The sequence below is a fragment of the Aulonocara stuartgranti genome (assembly GCF_965226115.1).
Source record: "Aulonocara stuartgranti genome assembly, chromosome: 13".
NCBI classification, from domain to species: domain Eukaryota; kingdom Metazoa; phylum Chordata; class Actinopteri; order Cichliformes; family Cichlidae; genus Aulonocara; species Aulonocara stuartgranti.
This window is the reverse complement of record NC_138949.1, coordinates 36,128,140-36,140,194: the sequence shown is the minus strand read 5'-3', so window position 1 is coordinate 36,140,194 and position 12,055 is coordinate 36,128,140. Positions and strand designations below refer to the sequence as shown.

The window sequence follows — 12,055 nt, the reverse complement described above, 5'->3', positions numbered from 1 at the left end:
AGCCCTATTTCTTTATTTCCCTTTTAAAGTAAAAATATAAGAGTTCATTATGAACATAAAAATAAATAAAATACTAAAATAAAAATAAATAAAATACTACTTCCTTAATCTTTCTGCTTTGATCGTACGCAGGTATTCAAAGCTACATGATACATACGTCCATCATTAGTAAATAAGTGGTCATTTCTTTCCGTTCATAAGGAAAAATGTGTCTACTGGAATATAGCATAGTTGAAATAATACTTTTTAAATGTAAAACACAGAAGGGAGCTCACCTTTTGTCCTGGCACACCTGGCTCACCCTGAAGACATAAAACAATAAGTGTATATGTATAAAGCATCTATACATTCAGCTTTGATTTACCGCAGTAAGCATTTCACATCTCTGCGTCACATCTGAGCTCACAGTTCACATTCCTGCTTTCAAACAATCCATAACAATTAATGCATCATGTGGAGCGTTTGCATCAGGCACACTGAAAACTTTCTGACTTGGTGTCATGTGGCCTGTTTGACTCCTACAACTCTAAATTCATCACGGCGGGCTACAGTGATGCTATGCTGTTTTTATTTTGCACTTTGTATTAGAAAGAATGTTTTTTCACCTTTAGTCCAGGCAAGAGCTGCATAAAGAAGGAAGAAGAACGTTAATGTTGCATGAACTAATAATGTGAAGGCTCTAGAAAAACATGACGAGTCACAACACTAATGCTTACCCTTGGGTCTTTTCCAGGTTTGCCTGGCTCTCCAGGTTTACCCTGTGTGACATAAAACTTTGTTTTACAAAGACTATACGAGCCATGTCATAATCTTGTGAACAATGACATTATGCCCCTCCCTCTAGTGAGAGCATAACAGTAAATACATTCATATAAAGTGAACCTTTATACTAGTTAGTCTCTTAAATCTTGTCTGAGATGGAAAAGTCTGTTAAATTTAAATTTGACACCATGGTGCGTGACACCAGAGGATATATAAAGAGGTAAACTCAGATTAAGACTCACCGGTGGGCCATTGGCCCCATCCGATCCCGGTGTTCCCGGTGGACCGGGTGGCCCTGGAGGTCCCGCAGGCCCCTGTATTCCAGGCTCGCCCTGCTAAGAGAGTTTGAGTTAAAACCTGTCATTCTACAGTGAGCCACACCAGCCATGTCCAAACAACCTCACACTACACTGCAATCAATTCAATAAAGGGTGGGGAGCAAGTGCTGTGGTGTTGGAGAGAGCAAGATAAGCTAAGGAACAGGGCGAGCAGTTATTATGCTGGAGAACAATGACTTTTTTCAATTAATACCCAGTTTCTACATGCTTGACCTGTGACCCTCAGCTGACAGGATATGCAAGCATATGGTCAATAGATGCTCCAAAAGTGACCAAAGAGTCATTTAGCAATAACACAATCACAGAGGTTTCATTTTCTGGACTGCTGTCCACAGTTACCAGTGTGGATCAAGAAGACAGTGAATAGAAAGAGTGCCTTTCTTATTCAATGATGTGAATGCCCTCCCTGTCAATGAGGTCAAAAAACCCCAAGTATCCAAAAGCTCTGAAAACCAATCACATGATTGAGGCTGGTGTAAAATATGAAAACCTTCAAGAACACCATTTTACTTGTGACTCTAGAGACCATCATACAGAGACATTTAATTAACCATCATCTTATCTTAATTCAATGCTACACAAGCTATACAACACAATTTTTGTACCATTGTTGTCCAGCTTTATGCACACCTTCATATATATACATATATATACACATATACATATATACACACACACACACACACATGGCAGCAGAGAGAAGCTGTGGGAAGGAAGAGAAGTTGGATGGCAAGCAGGGGACATACACAATTGTACCTTGAGGCGTTTTAATATTAGAGGGCTTATTGAGGGCATGTTGCGCACGGTGATGGGCAACATCTGCTGGGGGGGAAGTCACAAAGCACAGGTGGCCAGCGATGCAAAAAGGTCACAGGGCAAAGGTCACCAGGAGGCCAAAGAAAGGAAACAGGGTAGAAGAGGAGAAAGACGGATAGAGGGGGAGGGATGTAGAGGGAAAAAGAAATGAGGATGAAAGGAAATGGGAAGTCAAATTAGAAAAAAGGAAATAAGGCTGAAGAAAGGAAATCTAAAAAAGAGGCCCCAGTAAAGCAAACTATAGGCCTGAAGCTGCAAAGGGGATGGTCCATGCACTGATATGCTCTAAATTATATGCTGAATTTTGTTTTGCTTCTTAGATGCCAGCAGAGAGCCTTTCTGTTTGCTGTGCAGGATTTGTTGTGGATCAGCATCCCCATTAACTGTTACTCAGGCCCGTAGATTGCAGTGGAGCAGAGGAAGGAGCCTGTCTTGCCACAAAGAGAGTACAGCAGTAGAGTTACAGTACATATTCAGACTTACTGTGGCCAACTGTCCAACACAGGGCTGTACAATACGTCGCTTCTGTTGAGATGACCAGTGCGATCAGATAAAAGGTCAGTACAAGTAAACCTGTGATGAGAGCTTTGTTTTCCCAAGTGCATGAAACGTGCCTACTTTTTACAAAGCGTACATATTTCCACAAACTTTATGATGCCACTAAAACGAAAGCACCTTTATCAATAAAGTAAACCCAAAATAATTCCTGGCCAGTCTTCTCTGTCTTAACACGTATCCAATGTTACATTTGATTGACTTCAGTTAGACGATGCCTGTTTTGCTATGTAACCAATCACGCTCTTTATTCAGAAGATCACTTAGAAGTTCTATGGAAATACATACAGCAGATTATAAGCAAAGGTGAGGGAAGAGTAAAAGTAGGCAAGTCTGCTGCTTTGTCTCCAACCATTACAGTGATCCACCACAACTGAGAACAGCTTTAGATGGATATAAGTCACCTGCTGCTAATATTAAGAATGAATCAGATAAAAATGGTCTTTCCTGTGGGGAATATTTGTCTTTATGTTGAGATGCATAAAAATGAAAAAGTATCAGAAATGCAAAACTAAAGGACAAACAATGAACATGCTGACAAGTGGAAATTTAAGGCTCCTTAAAGGATTTTTGATATCTTACGTTGACAAAATAAAACTTGACTGAATGTGTGACTGTGGCTTGTAGCAAAGAGTACTTGGAGTTTTTAAAAAAAGCATCAAGTAAATACTCAGTAAAGGTTTTGTGTCACCAAAAAGGAAATGCATTAAGCTGATCCTGATTAATTAATCTTTATTCTTTTCTCTGGGTGGAAAGCAGAAGGTTGACGAGTGCCTTTGTTCGTGGGCACTGGCTCTCTTTGTGGCATGACCTCGCAGCACCCAGTGAGGGTTATCAAACAGGGTGTTCAGAGACACCCACAAACCTTCAACAGAGTATGACTTGATCGTAATGCAGCCAGGGTTTTCAGAGGAAGATCCTGCACAAAGAGGCCCTACACACCATGGAAATTGTCATTTTAGGCAACAAACCATTTCATTATCAAATCAAACAGAAAGTTACATACAGAACTGAGGTCAACATTCGCCCAGCTTACATAATCGAATCTTTAGTATCAGAAGAGCTGAGATGCATTTTCTCTAAACACCGGGTCTCTGTGGCTTTTAAACACCAAAACACGCTGCACCAAAAACTGGTCCACCCCAAGGATCGGGTCCCCCGACACAAACAGAGTAACATAGTGTACGCTGTTAAGTGCAGGAGGATTGCCAGGATTTATACATCGGAGAAACCAAACAACCTCTGACTACAACACAGAAGAGCCACCTCGTCAGGCCAGGACTCTGCAGTCTATTTACACCTACAGGCCAGTGGACACTCTTTCAATGATGAGCATGTTCACATCCTGGACAGGGAGGAACGCTGGTTTGAGGGCAGAGTCAAGGAGGCCATTTACGTGAAAAGGGAAAGACCATCTCTGAGGTTACATCTGTCATCATCTTACAAAGCTGTGATTGCAGCCATTTCCAAACTCTGAATGGTAGTTGTTTAATAAACAACTAGAACCAGATAATTATCAGAGAAAATCCACTTGCATCAGTCCCTTCATCCAACTTCAAATTACTCAAATGCCCAAGGCCCTTTGAGGTGATGGTAGTGGTGGATGTTGATTATGAGGTTGTGCAAATTGACAAAGGCAGAGCAATGCAGATTTACCACCTCAACCTGACCCTCCTAAAAGCATAGAGGTAGGCGGAGCTTGACTCTCTGCTGAGCTAGGTGAATAACTGAAAAGGCAGTGGCGTATTAGAGCCATCTTCACCTGTAAATATTGGAAACGAAGTATTTGACAAGACATTGTTGCCTGTCTATTATTACTAAGACTAAATTAACATCTGAACTCCACAAACAGCAATTCCCTAAGACTGCGGCCTGGACTGTGTTTATACCATAGGAATGCCCCTCCAGACTGCTGCAGGGGTTTCTTAAAAACTTAAAGACTAGCTAAAAATAGGCTAATTTATCAGACAAATCTCCATTACATAGCAGACTCTTTTTCCTGGCAATCATACACATCTGTCTGTATAGCATGCTGCTGGTAGGGACCCTGTTTTCCCTCAGCTACCTGAACTGCAGAGACAGAGGGCCAAAGAACTGCAGTTCCACATGTGCTACCTATCATTCATCTATTTTTGTCATCGTTAACGACTCTATTAGTTAATCTTAAAAAAAGAACATAATAATAACACACTCAATATGTTAAACTTTGACTTCTTCTGAAAGAGAACCAGCAAAGAATTAGTTTAGTAGTAATGTTTCCTTACCCGATGTGTGTAATCGCCACAGATACCCTTGAATAAACGAAAAAAGTTGAATTAGAAAGAGATCGTTAGAGTATCAGAAAAATGAAACTGATCTGAATGGCATAAAGAGCCATAACCCTAACCCTAGCCCTTTCACACGGTGAGTGTAGTTTAGTCTATGGAAACTGTGTTGAGTTCTGTAGCTCAAGAAGAGTTTTCCCAAATGTGATAGCATACACCTTGATGGTGTCATAATGTTGCCCTCTGAGGCTGACACACTGCTTACATTACTGCTACCACACACTGTAGAGATATGCTAGTTAAAGCTGATAAGCTCTGTGCTATCTTGCCCTGATTCTAAAAAACAACATGATGGAAGCCATAAGCAGACATTTACTCTTTCAAATGTGGACTCCAGAAATCAGTGGCCCGTCTTTTATATACAATCTATGCTTCTGATGCTTTAATTAAATGGTGTGAGTACTTCTTTCATCAAATAAAGGGTAGTACACTCACCAGCCATAATAAAAGAAAAACATGAAAAATAAAAATCTCACCTTCTCCCCTTTAGGTCCAGGTTCCCCCTGGACAGCAAAAGAACACAAGTAAAGAAAAGAGGAGTTGGTTACAAAGGTAGCAAAGAGCTGAGCAGTGCGTAATCAGAGGACTGACATCAGGTCTCAGATACTTACTGGGTGTCCTTTAGGACCACGCTGTCCCTGAAAGACACCAGGAAAACACTTTGTCTTAAATATGACCTAGGCATTGATTAGCTGCTGCAAGGTGTGAAAGACTTAACATGAGTGAAAATCATTTTCTCAGAATAATCAATCAAACTGAAAAATGGACTGTTCTAACTTCTTGTTAGGAACGAACCCACTCAGGTTAACTTCCCACTAAGGCCTGGATGTGACCTGCACAAGTAGCTGTCAGATCTCAGCAACTGGTTTATTAAAGAACTCAGGAAGAGGGGCACAAATCCATCCAGTCTATCCCAACTTTATATTCACTGTGTTTTTAATTTGTTAAAGAACGACTTTGTTGCACAGGGCTGCTCCACTTGCCCTGTGGGGGGTCTCTGTCTTTTAAACTTGGGTTCTCTACCAGAGACTTAGGATCTTGAGGGTCCTGGGCAGTATCTTTGGTGTTCCTAGGACTAGGTTCCTGCGACTGCCATTCCTGGGATCTGCTTTAGCCACTCTTCTATTTTTGCCATCACTGCCCTGAGTGCTCTGATTACCACAGGGACCACTCCACATCTTTTCTCTCAGCTCTTGGTATTTTTTAATCTTCACATCTTCCTTCTTCCCGATGTCGCTATCACTTGGTATAGCTACATCTAACGCTACAGCTGTCTTCCTCTGCTTGAACTTGGCCTGTCTGTATCTGAAAGTCCCACTGGATCTTAGCTGGGTCATTTTCAACCATCCTAAAGGCCATATCCCACTGGATAATTGGATACGACCGTGGGACTTCCAGGCCATAATCATCACAGATCTCCCTGTGTACTACGACAGCCACTTGCTCATGGCACGTATAACCTGCCAGCTAGCATCTTGCACTATTCTGCTGTGTGCTGGAATATCTCAGGGAACAGTCTGTGCAGCCTGAACCTGGTAGACCCCAGCCTCTATCAATCTTGTGCTTAAAGCTTGTTCCTGTGCTGCCATGATTAGTGTTTCTGTGCTGTTTTTCAGTCCAACTTTGTCCAGCCATACAAAGTGGGAAGAATGTTGTTTCCCCTAACATTCCCAGATAGTTTCACAATTGTCTATGAAACCTACATTGTTTTTAAGGAGAAAACTGGCTGCTCCTGTCTGCATGCCAAATATCCTCGGCCAAGACACTAACCCCAATTTGCTCTCTGATGTTGTTTATCTTATCTATTTTAATTCTGTTTTATTTGATTATATTATCCCTCTGTTCAGCACTTTGGCCCACACTTGATGTCTTTTAAATGTGCTATCTAAATAAAGCTGACTTGACTTGATGCAACAATCAGAGAGTGTGTGAATGACAGATTGAAAACACTTACATTTAAAAATTATAGAAAAACGTGCTTGTGTAAATGGGTGAATGAGGCAGGTTGTGTAAAGAACTTCAAGTGCTCAGATATAGTAGAAAAGCGTCATACAAAAATCAGGCCATTTGCATTACACCCCCCCCCCCCCCCCCCTGTCCAATTGGGGGAGGGAAACAAAGAAAACTACAGAGTTTGACATTTTTTGCAAAGTTACACACCAGTTCATTATTAACCTTAAAACCTTTGACTGACATAACCCTGTGTCATATTTCTAAAAACAGAATTGCTAGTAGCCAGAGTTTTCCCTTGGCAGGTTGGTGATGGACTTTTGTTCCGGATACGGTTCCTGTTCCTACCCAACTGCTCGGGACGATCGGCTGGGAGAGAGCTAACGATGGCTAAAGGACAGCACAGAGGACGACAGCACAAGAACAGATCCTAAACACCAGATCCGTAGAGGCAAGAGTCTACTACAGCTGACAGGCCCAGGGTTGCAGACCTTGTTGCAGGATAGTTGTAGGATGGGACTGCATATGGACTTCCAGTCCCTAAGCCCCAGTGGGAGACACCACCAAAGGTGGTTAAGAACAACAGGGCGTCGAGTTCCACACAGTCAAGCCAACATATAGTGGAGGTTGACAAGGAGCAGAAGAATGCAGGGACAGATGTGTCTGTCCCAGCAGACAGCAACAAGCAATAAGAAGCACGGGAAATAGAGAAGTACCAGGTAGTTACGGGACAAGATTTTGTTTTTGTTCTGTTTGTGTACTTTTCATGTTATATTATAACGAGTGCTTGATTGGCACTATTTATGTTTATGACTTACCATGTCTCCCTTTGGTCCACTCTGTCCCTTTGTGGAGGCAAAACAATTAAATCAATCCAAACATATAACATCACTAAACTAAAAAATAATAATAAAGATGATGATGGCTGGTAGAATTTTTATTAATGACCAGTGAAGGAACTAAATTATTCAGTTCTTCCAGTTTGCAAAAGGAACTTAATGGTACTCACAGGCTTGCCATCTAACCCAATTGGACCCTGGGAGAGGAGAGGAGAAGACAGTACAACATTTAGATTGTGTTATAGTCCCTGACTCACAAAGATGCAATTTCTAACTTTTAGGAAATACACTGGCAATTAAATAAAGACTGTGTATCTTGCTCAGACATACAGATGGCAGTGCTGGTGGTAGTAGAAGGAAGGTGCTGTTACCAGTATGCTACTAGTTAAAACAGTTATTGGTCTGTGTTTACTGTGCTGAGCAGCACTCACAAAGTGGCAATCTAATCATGAGAAGATGGTAATATTTTGGTTTGATGTTCCATTTTATCTAAAGGAGTGCAGAAAATGTTTTTACATATTTTATATGAGTAAAATCGTCAATCACCAGCTAATTCATGAAGTATTATAGCCTAAAAACAACCCTGGCAAACAGGTGGTTATAGCTTACTGGAAATCCTGGAAATCCTCTTGTACCAGGTTGTCCCTAAAGAGATGAAAAAAAGAGAAAACCATGAGTGTTTAACATGCATCCGACAGTCTGACATAAAGCCTGGAAAAGTGTAGTTGAGAGTAGAACGGTTCTGCTATTTTTACGTATTTTGTAAATGGTGAATACACTGTGTGCGATTTCCTTCTGTGTACACGAGGAAATCAGATACTGAAAAATGTTCTGTCTCGCCTCAGGCCAGCAATGACTGTGAAGCTTCAAAATGTACCACATATTCATCCAACCCAGTGACATGACAAAATGACAGGACAGACGAGCTCTACAGAGGGTTGTGCGGTCAGCTGAGCGCACCATCCGCTCCGAGCTCCCTGACCTGCACTCAATCTACAGCAGGCGGTGCTGGACCAAGGCCAGGAAGATGGTGAAGGACCTCAGCCATCCCAACAACAGACTGTTCTCTCTGTTGAGGTCAGGAAAGCGATTCCGCTCCCTGAAGACCAACACAGAGAGACTGAGGAGGAGCTTCTTCCCGCAGGCGATACGGTCTCTCAATCACACCACCACACAGTACTGACCCACACATACAGTTCTTACACACACACTGGACTTTCTGGACTTTGGTTTTGCACAACACTGGTCACTATATTCTTCATTTCCAGTTAATACTTGTACAGCTGCTGTTATTGTGTATATATTTATTTATATTTAGATTTCTTCATACATTCTTATATAGTTCTATATTGTGTATTGTGTATTTTGTTGTACAGTTATTTTATTTTCAACTTTAATTTATATATTTATCTTTATCTTATTCTTCCCAGTTAAATTTACCCTTCATTCTAATTTGTATTGTACAGTTATTTCATTTTTAACCTTAATTTATATTTTATTCCTTCCTAGTTAAATTTACCCTTTTTAATTTTTCATATTTATTTCCTTTCTTATTCATAGCCTTTTCCTTTTTTGTTTTCTTTAGGTCACGAGCAGTTGTCCAAGCATTTCACTACATATCGTACTGTGTATGACTGTGTACGTGACAAATAAAAATTTGAATTTGATTTGAATTTGAAAATGCTAAAGATGCTGAAGCATTTGTTTTGCCTCGGGTTGCATAACCTCCTGTTTTCCTCAGCGCTCTGTTTTTTGTTCACAACTGTAATGTGTTTGCGACTGACTCTTCTTGGATTCTCCTGTGCAGAGTCTCTTCTGCAGCCTGTTATTTATTAGAAATGCCTATTACAATACAGGAAAAGTGGGCATACAAAAGGATAGACTATAATAATGAACACTAAGAAAAACAGATGCTTAGGCTGGCTAGTTGCCCTCCTGTAAACTATAAACGGGGAGAAACATTCAACTCGTGTTGTCACCTGAGAATTTTGGTCAAAACAAGAGAAACCAGTATGACTGGATAACTAGCCGTGAGCCCAGCTGGACAAGGATGGAGCGTCCAGCTTTGTTCCCTGATAAAATAACGATGACTAGTGATCCAGTCTAACTTAACTTCCAATGCAATCGTTTACACATGCACTCTGCAATTATATAACAATATTCTGTCATGGAGCAGTGACTCAGTCTTGAATAAAGACAATTTGGCCGAGCCAACATAAATCCGTGCTCAGTACTCCACAAACCTGAAAAGTAAGGAGTTGTCTAATTTAATTAATAGAGCTGAAAAGTCTGTTGGTGTCCACAAAACTGATGTGATGAGTTCTACAACAGTGGTAGCTAATAAAGACATTTGCTGCATAGACAAGCAGACGTGATTAAAGGTAAAAGGGTTCGTAGTTCTAGGGAGAGACACTTACAGGAGGTCCTCTTGGTCCAATGATAGACAGGCCAGGCTCACCTGGTGCTCCCTATGAACAGACAGAAAGACAGGAAAAGGGATTCCTTCCTCTAGCACTCACATCTATAAATATTATCAGAGGGATTCAACAAAAAGGTAAATGGCTACAGCAATTCATCACATACAATGTTTAAATGTTTAAAGAAATGTAAAGCTGATGTGACACCAATGTCTGGTTACTTGGGGTTTAAATTCTAAGCTGGTTTAAATTTGGTGATAGTGGGTAAACACCAGTGGCTACTGAACTAACTCCTGATCCTTGTTTAACCTCCTAAGACCCGAACTCTTCCACGGCATGCATTTTTAATTTCTCTTTGATATTTGGGCTGATTGGGACCTGATGAATGTAAAAACAAAGAATTAGCAGATTTATTTTTTTTACCTAATTTTTGTTTCTAACAAAAATGAGAGCCACATATGAGGATTTTCATTTTAAATTTCGATAGAACAGTAGCAGTATAATGTCCTTGTAAGTGGATATCAGGCCCTTGCAGAGCAAAATTGAGTATTTTGGTCTAAATAACCCAAAATGTGATGTCCACATATGTGGACGCCAGGTCCTAGGAGGTTAAGGGTTCTATAAATGATTAGACTTAATGGAAGAATGTTATTAAAATGTGCAGTAATGCATGAAGCGCAACCTCTTGTTTCTTCATATTTTGCTAGGAAAATGGGAGATACTTGCAATTACGTATTGAACTACTGTCTCTTGGACAACCTTCTTCCTTCTAATTTCTTTGAATAGCATTCAGGAATAGTTCTCCACACATTGCTTAACTCTGGTTCTGGTTCATTTGCTGCTTTTTGTTCCGTTCTCTGTCACTCTGCCACTGATCATGTTCCATTGTGTTTTTTTCTATTTAGAAAAGCATTTGCAGTGTGGGATTACTGTCACTGTCATGGTCCTGGGTCTTTGATCCAGTGTTTTTATTCTGCACTCTTTATTTGCTCCTTTGGTTTTAAGAAATGTTTACATTCATGTGTGAGTGAAGCGCTGCTGAGGATCTCCTTAATCCCACTAGCCCGTCTTTCATGGAGGACGGAGAGTCTGGGGACGACAGGGACAACTCGTCTATCTCCGAGGGTTAGGTCACTGCGGTAAACAAAGAACGAGACTGCAGACACAAGCGGTGGAAATGCGCTTCCTACGAAGGGTGGCTGGCCTCTCCCTTAGAGATGGGGCAAGGAGATTGGCCATCTAGGAGGGGCTCTGAGTAGTTGGAAGCTAAACACAGAGCACCTGTATAAAAAAGCCCAAAGCCGACTGTACTTCCTCAGGAGGCTGAGGTCTTTTAACATCTGCAGGAAGCTCCTGAGGATGTTTTACCAGTCAGTGGTTGCTGGAGTACTTTTCTATGCTGTGGTGTGCTGGGGGAGCAGCACAGCAAAGAGGGACTCATCCAGGCTGGAGAAACTGATCAGGAAGGCTAGCTCTGTGGTCGGCATGAAGCTGGACACTCTGGTGACAGTGGCAGAGAAAAGGACATTAAAGAAACTGCTGGACATTATGAACAATGCTGGGCATCCTCTGCACACGGCCATTAACAATCAGAAGAGTCTGTTCAGTGACAGGTTGCTTCTCCCCAAGACAAGAACTAACAGACTTAAAAACTCCTTTGTCCCACACGCCATCAGACTGTTTAACTCCTCTCTGGAGGGGAGAGGGAGGGGAGACAGGAGGACAAAGGAGGGGGGAACAACTAAGCTGTAGTGCCGCTTCACCTCACTGTACAATACCTTGTGCAATACTTTTTGTAAATAGTCAACAGTGCAATAGACTCAATACTTGAAATGTGCAATTCACTTGTATTTTTATTTTTTATTCCTATTTATTCTATTTATCCCCTTTGTATATTTTATTTATATTTGTCTCTGTATTTATATATGTGTGTGTGTGTGTGTGTGTATATATATATAACAATTCTGTAACTGTAACTTCGGTCGTTGCTGTGCTTTTTTGGAAGTCGAATTTCCCAGAGGAACCCACCCGAGGGATTAATAAAGTTCTATCCT

At 41.1% G+C, this 12,055-nt stretch overlaps 1 protein-coding gene across 1 annotated transcript in view; it reads right to left on the bottom strand.

The window, feature by feature from the left end:
* The window catches only part of LOC309721056 (uncharacterized protein), a 63,185-nt gene that overhangs the window by 39,756 nt on the left and 11,374 nt on the right, over positions 1-12,055 (bottom strand). The window contains exons 4-17 of the mRNA XM_082558399.1: positions 10,002-10,052; positions 8,194-8,229; positions 7,755-7,781; positions 7,564-7,590; positions 5,407-5,433; positions 5,272-5,298; positions 4,736-4,762; positions 3,337-3,405; positions 2,400-2,441; positions 1,857-1,919; positions 1,005-1,097; positions 717-758; positions 606-623; positions 276-302 (exon numbers count right to left, since the gene is read on the bottom strand). Coding sequence (XP_082414525.1) covers positions 276-302; positions 606-623; positions 717-758; positions 1,005-1,097; positions 1,857-1,919; positions 2,400-2,441; positions 3,337-3,405; positions 4,736-4,762; positions 5,272-5,298; positions 5,407-5,433; positions 7,564-7,590; positions 7,755-7,781; positions 8,194-8,229; positions 10,002-10,052 — 576 coding nt within the window. The remainder of the gene's footprint in view (positions 1-275; positions 303-605; positions 624-716; positions 759-1,004; positions 1,098-1,856; positions 1,920-2,399; positions 2,442-3,336; positions 3,406-4,735; positions 4,763-5,271; positions 5,299-5,406; positions 5,434-7,563; positions 7,591-7,754; positions 7,782-8,193; positions 8,230-10,001; positions 10,053-12,055) is intronic.